Source organism: Zalophus californianus, chromosome 9 (assembly GCF_009762305.2).
Source record: "Zalophus californianus isolate mZalCal1 chromosome 9, mZalCal1.pri.v2, whole genome shotgun sequence".
NCBI lineage: Eukaryota > Metazoa > Chordata > Mammalia > Carnivora > Otariidae > Zalophus > Zalophus californianus.
In genome coordinates, this window is record NC_045603.1 from 110,616,006 (window position 1) to 110,633,671 (window position 17,666).

Below are 17,666 nucleotides of genomic sequence, written 5' to 3' on the forward strand. Positions count from 1 at the left end.
AAAGAAACTATTCGACATTGCTTATCCCTGTCTATGCATTTCCTAAAATCACAGAAATCTTCACGTAACACTTGGTATCTCTACAACTATTCAGAAGACAGTATTGTGATAATATCTAGTTTAGGTAAGGAAATTCAGAGCCAGAAAACTTTCACTGACTTACAGAGATCAGAGATTGTGCAGTTACTTGGCAGTACTTCTAGAAGAAGTACTTCCATCTCTCCCTCTTGCTTTCAGGGAGTCTTTTTTTTTTTTCTTTTTACTGTTTAACAAAAAAAGAAACTACTTGGAAATAATTTCAAGCTTGCAAAAAGTTTGCAAGAAAAAGAACAGTACAGCCATGCATATCTATTGTTAACATTTTGCCCAGTTTGCTTTATTGTTTTCTTTACACACTCCTATTATACACAAACACATGTACACACACACACACGTATTTTTCCAAACCATTTAAGAGTAAGTTGCCTACATTATGGCCCTTTATTCCTAAATATTTCAGCGGATGTTTAATCTTTTATGACGCAGACAGTTTGGAAGATTATGGTCCCTTTGATATTTTTTTTTAAAGATTTTATTTATTAGAGAATGAGAGAGAAAGAAAGCACATGAGATGGGGGGAGGGTCAGAGGGAGAAGCAGACTCCTCGCCGAGCAGGGAGCCCGATGCGGGACTTGATCCAGGGACTCCAGGATCATGACCTGAGCCGAAGGCAGTCGCTTAACCAACTGAGCCACCCAGGTGCCCCTGATACTTTTTTTTAATAGAGGACCCCATTTTGAGTTTGATGTTTTCTCAGTTAGATTCAGGTTTTGCACTCCCAGGTAGAATTTTACATAAAGGATGTTGTAGTCTCATAGTATCACATCCTGAGGCACATAATTTTTCTGCCCCTGATTGGTAATGTTAGTTTTGATAACCCAGTCAAGGTGTGGGCCGATTTCTCCACTGTATAGTTACTAGTTTTCCCTTGTAACTAATAGGCAATATATGGGGATTCTACATCCTTTTGAGAATTAATATAGTGAAGTCGTTTAGAGTTCATACTAGGAGCACCTGGTTGAAGCAAGCGTCTGCCTTCGGCTCAGGTCATGATCTCTGGTCCTGGTATCCAGTCTGTTTGTCCCTCTCCCTCTGCCCCTCCCCCCATTCATGCCCTGTCTCTTTTCTCTCTCTCTCTTTCAAATAAAATCTTAAAAAAGAGTTCATTCTAGAGTCACAGCCGGGTTTGAATCCAGCTAATTATATGAACTTTTATAGACATTTAAAAAATCACCTGTACCTGTATTCTGTTCTACCACTGTGATAGTGTTATGTAATAGTTGTAAGAGAGTTTTTGAAAGGGGTAGATATCCTAGTAGAATTATAAACAATAGAGAGAGATTTAGATGGACTTAAAGAAAGGGAACATCACATGTAGGTATTACTAGAAAGGTCTATTAGATGTCTCCTGTGGCTAGAGTGTGAAATTCAGAGTAGAAAGTGGTAAGGTGTTGGACCAAAAGAATTAGCTAGAGCTAGATCATGAAGGACCTTGTTTGCTATGCCAAGAAGTTTGAATTTCATCATGAAGGCAGTAGAGAGCCAAGGATTAAATATGAGAGCGATGGGATCCAACTTTTAGAGAGACCCTGGCAGCTGCGCTATAGAAGGTAATTGGAGAACAGTGTGATACCAGAAGTAAGGAGGCTAGTTCCTGCCTGAACTGAAGACAGTGGGATTAAAAAAAAAAAAAAAGCACTGAATAATTTCTAGACCTAAAATGAATGAAAAATCTATAGGTTTTGATGGCCTTGTTTGGAAATGGGGAAGTCAGAAGCAAGAGAGAGGTGGAAAAGTCAAGGCTTCTGGCTTGGGTGACTGACTGGATATATGATGGTGCGATTAATTCACTGCAACAGGTAATACTGGAGGAAGAATAGATTTGGAGAGTCAGCACATGGGGATGTTCATGTTATGTGAAGTCTATCTGTAGAACATGTAGTAAGAGGTCTTTATACATATGCCTGGAGTTTAGCAGAAATCTGGGCTAGAAAATAGGATTTTGAATCATGTCATCAGCATACAAATGGCAGTTAAAGCTATGAAAGTGGATGAAATTGCAAGAGTGAGTCTGTTCAAGGGCTAAGGACTAAGTCTTGGCATAGCTTTTGTTTGTATTAGATTATATAAACATGTTTAGTTTTAGACACACTTAAATTAGATTATTCAAGCTGTTGATTTAGGGTATTAACCCCCCAAAATGAGAAACACCATTTGTATTTTATTTGACTGCATAAGTTAAAAGGCATTAAATAATGGCAAATGACTAGCTCTCCAGGATATGTTGGAGGTTTAGAAATCATCTGCAGAAAGATTATAACCAAAAAAAAAGAGCTTCTCGGGCCTCTTTAAATTTGTTAGGGAAACATTCCACTTAGATTGTCACCTGTGAGAATAGAAAGAAACTAATTTTAGTCCCTTCCCCTTCACATGCCAGTTATAACATTGGGCACATAGGCTCTTGGTAAATGCAGGACACAGCCCAAGTCTAAAGGGATGTAAGGGCTACAAATAAAGGACATGAGAAGACAAGCATCAAAATTGAATTTAATTTTGCCTAGGGCTACCTTTGACCACCATGCTACTTAGTAACTTTATGTCCTGAATATTTTGTAAGAAAAGTACTAAATTGACAACTATTTCACACTACAGAGAAGTACCAGGACTGGACTTTTTTACCTGTACCTTAGCAATCTTTTACTGTTTCATACTCTAGAAATAAAAGTAATTTCAAGATACTGAGCTTTAAGTGGGAGAACGGGTAGAGGGTGGTAATAGTCTTAGGATCTTTTACCATTTATTCCTTGTAGAAAATAATAAGTATTGAATCGTTCTTTTCCTTCCCAAATAGTCCATATCTTCAACTATTTTAACTATTCACCTTGAGTATTTTAAATACAAAAGCAGAATGTGTTCAAGTCTTAATTTTTTCTTTGCTTTTATGAAATTTAATCTTAGTTTTTTATGAATTCTGTTCCAAGCCAGTATTTGTGGACCTTAAATAACTCACTCGTTTATTCAGTAAATATTTATTGGATATTTGTGTGTGTTAGGCACAGTTCTAGACCTGAGGTAAAGCTAAGCAAAAAACAAATTCCTACCTTCATGGATCTTATCTTTTAAGTAGAGGAGACAAGACAACAAATAAAACAGTAAGTAAATTCAGTAGTCTATAAGGAGGTAAGTGCTATAGAGGAAAACAAAGCAGGGGGCAGATAAAGTGTTCTGGAGTTAAGAGAGGGGAGTGATTCCATATTTTTTGCAACATTTTGTTACGAAAATTTTCAAACATACAGTGAAGTTTCAAGAATTTGCAGTGACCACCTATATACCCACTAGCTAGATTCTCCTATTAACATTTTACTCCACTTGCTTTATCACACACCCATCATCTCTCCATTTTTTTTTTTTTTTTTGGTGCATATCAAAGGAAACTGCAGATAGTACATGTTTTCCTAAATACTTCAGCATAGATGTCATTAATTATGGTTCAGTATTTACTTTTTTTTTCTTTTGAGGTAAAATTTACATGCACAGAAATTCACAAATAATTAGCTTATATTAGCTGAATTTTGACAGTTCATATACTTTCATAACCCAACCCTCATCTAGATATGGAGCATTATCACCGTCATCACTGAAAATCTCTTCATTCCCCTTTCCAATCAATCCTTGCTGCCACTCCCCAGAAACAAGTACTGTTTTGATTTTTTTCACCATAGATTATTTTTGCCTGTTTTAAAACTTCACATAAATGGACGCAAAGAATGTGGACTCTCTTGTGTAAATCTGTTTTTACCCACCTCAAAGTTTTTGGGACTTACTCATATCGCTGCATGTATTAGTAGTTACTTTTTGTTGTAGAATAATACTCCACTGTATTAACTCTGCCCTAGTTTGTTCATCTGTCCTGTTGATGGACATCTAGGTTGTTTCCACTTTGGGACTGTTAGGAATAAAATCATATGAATGGTCTTATTCACGTCTTGTTGTGGGCTTGGGTAAATACCTGCGAGTGGGATTGCTGGGCCCTGTGGACTGTGTATGTTTGGTTTTATGAGATCTGCCGTACCTTTTTATCACTAACAGTGTATAAGAGTTCTGGTTATTCCACATCCTCACCACCATTTGATGTTATGAGCCTCGAGTTTAGCCATTCTGGGGGGTGTACAGTAGGAGAGCTGGCAAGGAATGATCTGTTAGCAAAGATGACTTTTGAACAAATACTTGAAGAAGGTGAGGGAGCATGCTATTTAAGTTTGAAAACAAAGCAAGGAATCTAGTATGCAAGAGCAGAGTGAGTGAAGAGAATCGTACACGATGCTAGAAAGGTAACAAGGAGTGGGGAATGCAAATCATGCTGGACCTCGTAAACAGTTTTAAGAACTTTGGCTTTTATTCTGAATGAGGTAAGAAATAATGGAATATTTTAAATGGAATAATGGCATGATTTGACTTGAATATTAACAGATTGGCTATTCTGTAGAAGAATGGCCAAAAATGGACGCAGGGAAACCAGTCAAAATTATTATAATAAGCCAATCAAGAATTCGGGTGTTTGGATGTAGAAAAACTACGGAGTCCTTGCTGGAGCCATGTTCCTGAATAGGCATTGATGTTTTAGTCATTAGAAAATAGGAGAGAAAGTAATTCAGCTCAGTGCTTTTCAGGTAGCAATGGAGTCTAGCTCTACATAAATAATCCGGAGGTTAAATTTCTTAAGTGACTTTTTACAAATTAGTAATCACTTACTTCCCCACAAGGAATTTTATACATTGTTGCATATAATAACCTGTTTTTAATTCCATAACCCAAAAGGTCTAAATGTGGTCTTAATTATTATGTCTAAGTGTTAAGGTCATTATTTGCTTAAATAAAACCTTAATGAATAAGTGAATATAATTTAATCTTTGTTTAGGAATTTGTACAATATAACTTTGAATAGCTCTTTTTGGTTTGCTAGTATGTATTGGATATTATAAAGTAAATAGAAATATTTTTATTTTTTATGCATTTTATTTAGACTGATACCATTTTTCTTTAATGATATTTTATAAAGTATTGAAAAATATTGTACTAGATGCTGAGCAGGTTACCAGGATAATTGCATTTAGTCCTCATCCTTAAAAAAAAATCAGAGTCCCCAAATAATACAAGAGAATACATCTTTAAAAGGAAAAAATACAAAGGTTAATTAAACACAGTGTCTACATTTTGGAGATCAGTATATAACAAATAATTACAATTTCTAAGTAGAGACTGTAGTACTGTAGAAGCACAAATTGGGGAGCATTTCTGCTAAGGTCTCAGAGAGAGAGGAAAGATAATTTTAAACCAGACTTTGAAGAACAAGTGGGAATTTTCCATGGTGGAGTGGGGGTATGGTGAATGGTAATGTCAGCAGATGTATCCATCCATGTGAGCAGAGGCGCAGAGCAGATGTTTAAGACACATTTGCAGTAATGTCTCTTCAGATAGGTTTTATCTACACATAGCTAATGTCATTCTCACTTAATCATTAAAAATGGTGTTTTCTGATTTCTCAAATGCAAGTGACATGCCCTGTTCAGAGCCAGTTAATCCTTTCACATTAACTACCAATGCACTTAACAAAGACCATAAAAAGCCACCTGGAAGGGCAATATTTTTCTAGGGGTAAACAAAAATAACAAAGAGGAGAGTAAAAGAAAAAACATTTACTGGTGGAGAGAAGAGAGGGAAAGATGGGTAAGGGGAAAAAAACAAAAAATAATACAAATAGCTAGCAGAGTGATTTGCTGTTGCCTGATGAAGGATGCTAGGATTCTTGATCAGGTCTCTGGCTGTAAGACCCATGCCCTTTCAGTGTACTAGGCAGGCTGAAGTAACAAGAGTGAATACTTTTGGAGCCCAGTGCCATGATAGCAAGGTTCATAAAGACTTGACAGTGTGCCTCTGAACTTTAAAGATCGTTGTTCAGTCTTTTCTGATCCTCTTTTTTATTGTCCATATTGGTGCATATGGAAAACATAATTACAGTGCAAGAAGCTTTTTTAAGTTACTTGCTTAATCTTAAGTTGTAGCTCATCTAATTCCATGTTATGTAAGATCAAATATTAAAGAATTCTTTAGATTATTTAATTTTATTTACTTTGTTCCCTGTAAAACCAAACGAGAATTTATGCCTCTGTTATTTTATGAAAAATTGGAATTTTTCTTGGTGTTTTGGTGATTAATTCTTGCAATTGTGCTTAATATAAATATTCTATAATATAAAGATATTTTACCTACCCACTGTGTCAAATACGTAAGTGGTCTTCAAACACAGTTATCCCCTTTTCTTAAAACAATCTTTTAACTCCCATTGCTGCCGATGTTAGCTTAAATGTCCCTTTGCACTAGTGAAAATGATATTGTCCTTGATGTTCTTTTCTTTTACCATAGCACACTGTATCTTTTTCTTCAGAGCGCTTATCACACTGTACAGTTTATTTTTTGGACTGTTTTGTTAGTATCGGTTCTCCCTACTAGAGTGGGGAGAACCGATACTAACTCCCTCTGCAGTGTTAGGAACTATGTGTATTTTATTTACAACGTTGTGTTCCCAGTGCCAGGTACATGGTTGGCACTCAATAAATAAGGACTAAATTAATGAATGAATAAACTTAATCCTAGATATTCTGCTCCATATCTCTAGTTTTTGTTCTATACCAACATTTCCCAAACTGTATTACAAAAGTTCTCTGTGAGCTATTAATAGATACTTTCTGAAAAAATGATTCTGTGGTCATAGGCTCGAATGACTGCATCCCTGTTCTGGAACAGCCACAACTTACATTAGCATGTTAAAAGCTCTTAGAAGTCCTAAAGTTAAAAAAAAAAAAATTAAGTTTAGAATCCAGCATTCTGTCTTTTTTTAACTGTCAAACTCTTTATTGGACTATTTGAAGTTATTTGAACACAGCTGGCCTATTCAATGTTGCATGTAGATTTATTCAAAAATTTCAATGACAGATACTATCTTCAAGGAACCTCTAACTTTTTATATAATTGTAATTTAAAATTGGATTATCTTAGGTATTTAGTCCAGGCATTCAATAATTATTGAATTGAATTCAGAACTCATTCTAGTTTATTTCATTTGTTACTTGGCTTCACCATTCTCCATCTTTCTACTCAAAGCAAGAATCTCATTTTCACTTAGAATTTAGTGTTACTCTTACGTAATTTAACATTCTAGTTCCTAGAAATAGATGTATATAGTTTTGGGTTTTAAAAATACTTTCTTTATCTGGAAAGCTACAAGTGTTATTTTACTCTTGAACTAACTTAAATGGGAAAGTTTGCTGAGCCAAATAAATTATGTCTTTTAGAAATTATTGATGTGTTAGAAAATCATTTCATGAAATGTACTCCTTTTTTTTTTTTGTCAAAAAGTGTCACAAGTACATTTTAAGAAATACGGGAAATAAAATTACAAAAGAACATTTCAAAATTGTACCACCTGGAGATATCTCTTAACTTTTTGGTGTATATACTTTGATACTTTATGTATATGTCTGTGCATGAATGCATAGATACATACATATGTCATTTATTCAGCAAATATTTAAGCACTGTGCTCTGTGCCCAGCACTGTTTTAGGGTGGCTATTTAGCAATGAACGAAACAGGCAAAAATCTCTGCCTTCATGATGCTTAGATTGAGGTGAGGGGCGAGGAGGAAAGGGTGACAGCCGTGAACAAACATAGGACATGTCAGAGGATGATAAGAGCTATGAAAAAATAGGACAAGGAATAAAGGAGTATAAAGAGAAGGATTGTTTTGTATATATGCTCATCTGCTCTAACTCTTTTTTCTGAATGTGCTTATGTTCAATCGTGTCTTTCTTTTAAAAAAGAGTAATTAATACAAATATTCTGAACATCCAGTTTTCCGAGTTGTCTTTTTTACTTCATAAATTGATGGGTTTTTTTTCCATATCATTAAATATTATTCTGAACCGTTTAAAAGCTACACATACTCCATTTTATAGAATATGGTCTCTTGTCTGTATAGCAACTAGGGTGATCTTTTAAAACCTCTCAGCTAACTCTTGCTTTTAGTAAAAGGTCAGATCCTTAACATGACCAATACTCTGCATTGTTTGGTGCTAATCCCCTGAGCAGATAGCGTCTGTTCCTCTCCCCTCTCACGCACCATGCTTTAGCCATCGTGGCCTCTGTTTGGTCCCCTTCCTGTCTTAGAGTCCTCAGACATACATGGGGAGAGCGTAAATAGGAAGATATAAAGTTACAGTTATACCCCAGTTGTTGAAGAATCCTTTTTTAAGACTTAGAAGAACTTAACCATAAATGCCGTGTATTATACACATTTAGGATCCTTAGTACCCTATTCTTTAACTTTTTATTATAAGAATTTTCAAACTTAGAGAAAAGCTAAACAACTATATACTCAAACTAGACTCCAAAATTGTTAATGCTTTGCTGTATTTTTTCTTATTCTATAATAAAATATATTTTTGAACCATTTGAAAGTATGTTGTACACATCATGACACCATGTATTAAGGGGAAATCGTTTTCTTGACTGTTAAAGATAGGAGAAAATTGTGTGAAATATTTTATAAAACAAAAAACTACAAATAAGATTTTTTTTTAAAGCAGTAAGTAGTCACTCTGATATTGATAAACAAAAAGTTGAGTTCACAGTTATGGAAAATGGATAAAACCATAAGGAAAAATCTTTCTACAGAACACCATTCATACTAGAGAGAATATAAATGGTAACTATTAAGCATATGGAAGACTCTAGCTTTTATAATAATGAAAGATATATATTTGCTACCATTATTGGATAGTTAGTAGGTCTCAGGTATTTTATCTTAACCACAATTCCATATGGTAGGTAACAATGTACGTTTACAGATAATAAAACATTTGGGATAAATATCTCAAGTCCTAAAGCCCTAGAGCTACTAAAACATCGCACCAACATTCAAATCCAGAGCCCTCTTGATCACCAAAGTCCATGTTCTTAATCAGCATTCTGTATTGCCTGTAAAAATCAAAATGCTTTAGAGGTCCCGCTCCACACCTAGAAAGTAATTTTCTTTATGCTTCATCTAGAAAAATAAATGAGATAGCCAGGAATATTCTGAAAAAGAATTATGAAGGAGGAATTGCCTTACTGGATAATAAAATGTAGTATGAGGCTACACTTTAAAATAAGTTAAATACTGGCATAAGAGACAGTTTGGATAGAGTAGGAAAAAGCATAGGAATACTCCCAAGTGCAAGGGAAATTTATTCTATGATACAGGTACATTTTTAATCATTAAATTATCTCTCCTTACCAAAAAAAAAGATAAACCATATTTCTCACATGTTCACCTACACAAGAAAGTATGATAGATTAATTGTTCTAAATTAGGAACAGAATGCAAATTAAGAATACATGTGCCTTGCTTCCCCACTTCCTCCTTGAGTTTGATATGTATGTGGGGCATAGGTCAAAGAAAATTTTTCTTGACATTTGAAGGAATCTGAGAATAGAAAAGGTGTGACTGACTTCCCAGCCAGAGTTTACGGAGGCACCCTGTGTCAATAGATAAGGGCCAGTAGATAGAACAACAAACTATATCAAAGTATAAGAGGGTACATTTAGCCAATAGGGAGCCCGAATCAAAGCTCAAATTGAGTTATAAAAAAAGAAAGTGGGACGCCTGGGTGGCTCAGTCGGTTAAGCATCTGCCTTCAGCTCAGGTCATGATCCCAGGGTTCTGGGGATCGAGTCCCGCGTGGGGCTCCCTGCTCCGCGGGGAGCCTGCTTCTCCCTCTGCCTCTGCCTCTCTCTCTCTTGTCTCTCACGAATAAATAGATAAAATCTTTAAAAAAAAAAAAGAAAGTGTTTACACCTTAGTTTGTGAGTATACAGTTTATACCTGTTATTAAGCGTGACAAAATCATAAAGGAAAAGATTAATAAATGTGACTAATAGAACTTTCTTGCATGAAAAAAATACTCTAAACAAAATGAGAAGTCAGACTTCAGGAAAATATTAGGAAAATTTATTACATGGGGCCAATTTCCTTAATATTAAAAAGGAAATAATCTATTTAAACATCAAAAAAGAAAAGTAGCTCTTTTGAAAATGAGCAAACAGCAGCATTTAAGAAAAAAAATCGTCATTATAATAAAATTAACCTAAAATGACAAGATGGATGATTTTAAAATTTAAAAAGAGTCATTAAGATATTACAAGGAGGGGCGCCTGGGTGGTGCAGTCTGTTAAGCATCCAACTCTCAGTTTTGGCTCAGGTTTGATCTCAGGGTCGTGAGATAGAGCCCAGTGTGGGGTCCACGCTCAGCACAGAGTATGCTTGAGATTCTCTCTCCCTCTCCTTCCCACTTGTGTGCTAATGCTTTCTCTCTCTCAAATAAATAAATCTTTAAAAAAAAAAGATATTACAAGGAATGATAGTGTATGTTGTTGGAACCTCATATGCCCTTTGAGGACTTTTTTGTAGTTGTCTTACAGATGCTTTCACAAATCCACAAAGATGTTTTGTATATAATAGTACAGGTGTGATTTTTGTAGCATTCAAGGAGAAGAATAGGCATTTAGGTTGTCTCCAGGGGATCTTTTCCTATAAATTAGTGTCTGGTTAAATAAATTATGGTACATCCATACAGTGGAATACAATGCAGCTGCTGCAAAAATGGTAGTAGAAGTGTCAGTATAGAAAGATCTCCAGGATATATCTAGTGAACCAAAGCCCTAGGAATAAAGCTCTAGATGTTGCACAGTAGAATTCTGACTTTTAAATCCTATATGAATATATATATATTTGTTTTAATTAAAACAGAGTACTTATGAGGACTGGAATTTTCTGTTTTCATACCATTGGAATATTTTTCATCCTTGAACTTGAATTTTATATATTTTTAAAAGCCAGTTTAAATTTAATGAAATTTTTACCAAAATTCAGGGATGGTAGGGCTGAGTGAGAACAGATATTTTTATGGCAGCTGGTGGTATCACAAACTGGTAAAATCTTCCTGTGTGGTGACTAAACCAAAGCTTATTTCAAGTACCTGTTTTATGCCAGGCATTATACTAAACAGTTTTTGCACATTTATCTTACTTAAATCTCCAACCAACCCTATAAAGTAGATTATTTTTCTCATACTTTAGGAAACAGATTTAGAAGACTAAAGTGTCTTTCCAAGGAGTCACAGACTCTGAAGCCTATGCTGGGCTTTCAACCCAGTATGGGTTTTCAACCCCTATACTGGGCTCTGGAAATTCTTAAGGGGTTATCGAGACAAAAGACTGGATTTGAATGTGTCAGTTTTCATCAAATAAAAATGGAGAGGATACTCTGCCCTTCTTTGAAAAGATCATATTAGTTGATTTGTATGAAAGTGCTTTCCAGATTTATGAAGCATTCTATGAAAAGGTTAGAATAATTTTTTTTTATCCATAGCCTGCTTTCTTCATACAAATGTAAATGTTTTAGCCCTTTTTCTTTGAATCTCATCTGTAAAATGCAAACTTAAAGTAACAGCTTAGTCAATTTTTTGGAATTTTTTGTATAATTTAACTCAATTTTGGTGTAGTACATTTCTTAAATTGAGGAAATATACAGTGTATCTAACAAAACCTTGTTTCTACTTAAAATGTGCTTACCAGTAATTGTATTGTTAGCATCCTTTCAAGGCTACTAAAATCCTTCCAGTTTTGGGACACCTGGGTGGCTCAGTCAAGCATCTGCCTTTGGCTCAGGTCATGGTCCCAGGGTCCTGGGATCGAACCCCACATTGGGCTCCCTGCTTGGCGTGCTTCTCCCTCTCCCACTCCCCCTGCTTGTGTTCCCTCTCTCGCTCTCTCTCTGTCAAGTAAATAAAATCTTTAAAAAAAATAAAAAATAAAATCCAGTTTTAAAACAAATGAACAAAAACATCTTAATAAGGCTACATGTTCTGCTTGCTATTTTTTAAATACATAAACTTACCTATTTCTTCCTGTTTATAGGAACACCATCTTCAGCGGGCTATTTCAGCACAGCAGGTGTATGGCGAGAAGAGGGATAATATGGTCATACCAGTCCCAGAAGCAGAAAGTAATATTGCTTACTATGAGTCTATATATCCTGGGGAATTTAAGATGCCAAAGCAGCTCATTCACATACAGCGTAAGTAATTACTCTTTTAATTATTATATTTTCTGTAGCTATTTTCTGCTTAACTCTTGACACAGTTTTACCTGTTCAAGGCCATTTTCGGTACCCATTTCATTGACTAGCATCAGCTAGAGAGTTCTTAGAGCCCATTTTCAACTTTTAAAATTGAAATTTCTGCCTGACAAAAAAGATGGCATTTTCATCCTCAGTTTTTAGTTTCATCTCAACATGTGATCTTATACTACTTTAGACAAATAGGATAAAGAATACATCTGAGATGTAGAAGTGGTTTTCTTACTATTCAGAAATAGTGATAGGAATAGCCTTAAAGAACATCTTAGTAAAAGTTGGGAATCAGCAAACTTTTTCTAAAAAGGGTCAGATAGTGTATATCTTAGCTTTTTTGGGTCATTCAGTCTGTCACAATTCTTCAGCTATACTGTTGTTAACAGCAAAATTAGCAGTTGACAATATGTAAACAAATGAGCATGGCTATGTTTCAATAAAACTTTATTGAACAAAACAGATGGCAACCCAGTATTGGCCCATGGACCAATAGTTTGCCAACCTCTGGTCTGTGATCCTACTAACTTTTAGTGTTCTAGGTGGTAACTTGTTTCACTTGGTAGTGATGAGTTCTTCATTAGCAATGATCCTTTGATGGCTATCACATTTGACGGTGAATAGCTGAGAGCTTATAAACTTAAGAGAATACATTTCATTCACTCAATCCCCAAGTAGTTGACAACTTTCAAACGTAGTTGAAAGTTTACTAAGGTAAAATTGGTACAGCTTTCATTATTGTGTTGTTGACCTTTCTAAAGAGGGTTTTCCGGTGACCTGTCTAAACTTTTTTCAGGACCATATAAATCTGTGTTGTTTTTAGAAATTATTTAAAACTAATTAACTACTTTTCTCAATTTAACCTTTCCTCCATATGATCAAGTTTCTGTCATGGATTCTAAACATTTATTTTACTGTTTGTTAAATACGAAAATCCAGGACTAAAGATAGTGCCTGTATTGGCATTTGCTATTTTTAACTTAATGTTTTTTTCTCTTTAATTCTAACGTGCACCTTAATTTATTGATTTCCTTTAGAAAAAAGAATATTTCTTTCCAATTTCCTAAAGGTTACTTTGAAGTGAAATAAATAAGTGGCATGTGCTTTCTTGCCCACTCACATGTTTAATTACATATAAGACATAGACACAGACATCTTAAACAAATTTGACCAATACTAGAACATAAAAATTAGTTCTCTGAAAAATCATGGCAATTTGAAAGTTACAGATCATCATCAGATCCATATATGTAACTGTTTTCCACAGCCACAGGTTACATTATCTTACAAATGCATGCTTTTAGGTTAAAGCAGGATTAAGTAAGATAAAATTATATTGATCAATTTACATTATCATAACAGAAAAAAAATTTGGAATGCCTGTTTTACAAATAGACTGCTCATTGATGACCAGAACCCACAAAATACATTTTACTGGTAACTAGTGGATTAAATTATGGTCAGAAGAGTCCAGAGTTACAATATTTTAAAAGGAATTGACTTTGCTGATTTTGTAATCAAATAATAGCAATAAAATGGCAGCAGAATTGCAGCTTATTTGGGGAGAAAATTTTTTAATCAGTACAGATTTGAAGTATGTTGTCTCTGGAAAGATATATACATTGGAATATTAATCAAGATAGCCTGCTAATTAGTATTAGCTGCCACTGAGTTTCTTTTAACATTTTGTTTTAAATAATTATAAATTCACAGGATAATATATGTAGCTTTGTACACCTCAATCGAGATAAGTCAACTGTACTATCACCACAAGATTCCATGTTACTCCTTTATAGCCAAACCTAGCCCCTGGCAACCACTAATATGTTCTCCATTTCTATAATTATATTAGTTCATGATTATGACATAAACGGAATCATGCAGTGTATGTTGAGATTGGCTATTTTCACTCAGCATATCATCCTTGGAGTCCATCCAGCTTGTTTCATGTAATATAGATCATTCCTTCTTATTGGTGAGTAGTATTCCATATGTTTGTTTAACCATTGGCCCAATGAAACACATTTCAGTAGTTTCCAGGTTTTGACTATTACAAATAAAGCCGCTATGAATATTCATCTGCAGGTTTTTGTGTGAACATGTTTTTATCTCTCCTGGAATAAATACCTATGAGTTCAGTTGCTGGGTCTGTTTTTAGTTTGACAAGAACTTCCACAGTATTTCCAAGAGTATCTGCTGTGTTACATTATCTCCAGCAGTATATGTGTCATCCAGTTTGTCCTGTATTCTTGTCGGTATTTGGGATTATCACTTTTCTACGTTCGCCATTCTAATAGGTATGCAGTGATCTCTCATTATACTTTAAATTTTATTTCTGTAAATGGCTAACATATTAAATATCTTTTCATGTGATTTGCCATCTATATATCCTCTTTGGTGAAATGATTGTGTATGTGTTTGCCTATTTTCTAATTAGATTGTTTTAACATTGAGTTTTAGGATTCTGTTTTATTTGTATATTCTAGACACAAAGTCTTTGTCATATATGTAATTTAGAAATATTTTCTCCCAGTATATAATTTGTCTTTTCATTCTCTAAACAGAGTCTGTCACAGAACAAAAGCTTTTAATTTTGATGAGATCAAATTTAAATCAGTTTTCCTCTTGTGAATCATGATTTTGGTATCAACTCTAAGAACTCTGCCGTTTCCTGGGTCTGAATGAGTTTCTCCTATGTTCTGTTCTAGAAGTGTGCGGTTTCACATTTAAGTGTCTGATCAGTTTTTTGAGTGTGTGAGGTTTAGGTCAAGTGGTTTTTGTTCTGGTTTTGGTTTTTACCTCTGGGTGTGCAGTTGCTCCAGCATCATTTAATGAAACAGCCATCCCTCCTCCAATGAGTTGCTTTTGCTTCTTGGTCAGAAATTAACTGGACATATTGATATGGATCTGTTTCTGGTTCTATATTCTATTCCCTTGATTTCCGTTTAGTCCAAGATAGTAGCACTGTTTTGATTACTGCAACTTATAAAACCCTTAATATCACAGAGAGTCATTCCTTCTTTATTTTTCTTTTTCGAAATTGTATTGGGTATTCTAGGGCCTTTCCATATAAATATTACAATAAGCTTGTCTGTATCTACAAAGAAACTTGCCAAGATTTTGATAGGAATTAGATTAAACCTATAGATCACTTTAAGGAGAATTGACATCTTTACTATGTTGAGTCTTCAGTCCATGAACACAGTATGACTCTGCAAGTATTTAGGTCTTCTTTGATTTTTTTTTATTAACACTTTATAATTTTTATCATACAGATCCTGACCATGTTTCTTTAGATTTATCCCTGCGTGTTTTATTTTCTTTGGAGCAATTGAAAATGGTATTACATTTTTTATTTTGATTTCCACTTGTTCATTGTCAGTATACAGAAATGCAGGTAAAATTGTTTTTTTTCTTATGCCCTATGTCCTTAACTGAAATTGCTTTTTAGTTCTAGGAGATGTTTGCAGATTCTCTGAGATTTTCTACATAGAAAATCATGCTGAAGTCTGCAAATAGTTTTATTTTTCCTTTTCAATCTCTCTTTAATTTCTCTTTCTTCCATTATTATAGTGGCTAAAACTTTAGTACTGTGTTAAAATATTAAGTGGTGAGAGCAGACATCCTTGCCTAGTTCCTGGTCTTAGAAGGAAATAATTAAGTCTTTCATCATTATGTTTTATATTACCTGTAGGTTTTTTTGTAGTTGTTTTTTATGAGATTGTCATATATGTGATTTGGAAATCTTTTCTCCCAGTGTATAATGTGTCTTTTCATCCTCTTAACAGAGTCTTTCATAGTCTTTTTTGCTGAGATCCAGTTTACCAGTTTTCCTCTTATGGATCATGATTTTTATTCTTAATGTACTGAGAGTTTTTATCATGAATCAGTGTTCAGTGTTGTGAAATACTTTTTCTACATCAATGGATAGCATCATGTGATTTTTCTTCTTTAGCCTCTTGATATGATAAGTTACACTGGTTGATTTTCAAATACTGAACCAACCTCACATACCTGTAATAAATCTCACTTGACTGTAGTGTATTTTTTTTCATACCTTGTTGGGGAGGATTTTATTGGGGGTTTTGCACCTAGGTTCATGAGAGATTTTTTGGCTGTGTATATGTGTATGTGCACGTGTGCATGCTCTGTCTTATTTGGTTTTGGTATCAGAGTGATAGTGGCTTCATAAAACAGGTTGGAAAGTGTTCTCTTATTCTGTTTTCTGGAAGAAATTATGTAAGATTTATGTTAATTCTTTAAAACTTGGTATTGCCTTTTAATACACTACACTAAATAAAATAATTAGAGTATAAATTTCTATAAAGTTAAAATTTTGTCTGCTAGGTGGTCTAGTAAATTACTTATGAAGGATATGTTACCTTGAATTATATATATGGACTGGTTCATTTTAGTTCCCCTAATTTCTATTGTGTAAATCTCTTAAGCTAATGTTACACAAACTCTTCTTGGGAGTTTTTAAAAGGTGATAACTAGTATTCTCTAAAAAAAGCAATGGTCAAACATGTTTGAGAATGATTACATATTATATTCCCCTACCTGCCCCCAGAGTCATAATGCGTATTTTCATATTTATAGGCTCCAGGAGTCTTGTGGCTAGGGGGAAAAAGAAAGGAAAGGCCAATTTTTTTTTAAGATTTTTATTTATTTATTTGACAGAGAGAGACACAGTGAGAGAGGGAACACAAGCAGGGGGAGTGGGAGAGGGAGAAGCAGGCTTCCTGCTGAGCAGGGAGCCCGATGCAGGGCTCGATCCTAGGACCCTGGGATCATGACCTGAGCCAAAGGCAGACGTTTAACAACTGAGCCACCCAGGCGCTGCAGGAAAGGCTAATTTTAACCCAGCATTTTCTAGTTGTATTTATTATATGTTCTCTGTTAACATTTTATTGAACATTAGTTTGGAAAAGTTCAACTCTGTCCTTATCTTCAGCTGGCTTAGGGAAGAGATCATAATTTTCTTCCTTTACTCCAATCAGAGCTTTTAAGGAAGAAACCCATATTATAACCATTATCCCCTTCTTTAGTGCCAGACTTTAGGTACCTTTTAAGCTATTTCACTGAGTGCTTGACACTCAGCATCTCCTAATCCAAAGGATCATGTAATGTTGTTTCTCTTTGCTGCTGATCTGTAAGGCTTCTAGAGTATACAGATGGGACTTTCCTATTTATATAAACTGGAAGAAAGGACAAAACAGTTCTGACCAGAATAGACAGGAACTATTCTTTCACCCCCTTCTTTTTGCCCTTGGGTCTCAAGGCTCTCCTATTAATCCTGAAAGGAAGCCTTTTTTTATTTTTATTTTTTAAAGATCTTATTTATTTGACAGAGACATAGCGAGAGAGGGAACACAAGCAGGGGGAGTGGGAGAAGGAGATGC

The 17,666-nt window shown here is 34.7% G+C and overlaps 1 protein-coding gene across 4 annotated transcripts in view; it reads left to right on the top strand.

Annotated features, from left to right (window-relative positions):
- Positions 1 to 17,666, top strand: part of EPC1 (enhancer of polycomb homolog 1) — a 94,178-nt gene that overhangs the window by 51,525 nt on the left and 24,987 nt on the right. For all 4 annotated transcript variants that reach the window (XM_027592828.2, XM_027592826.2, XM_027592827.2 and 1 more), the window contains exon 2: positions 12,054 to 12,213. In XM_027592828.2, the coding sequence (XP_027448629.1) occupies positions 12,114 to 12,213 (100 nt within the window). In that variant the 5' untranslated portion in view covers positions 12,054 to 12,113. The remainder of the gene's footprint in view (positions 1 to 12,053; positions 12,214 to 17,666) is intronic.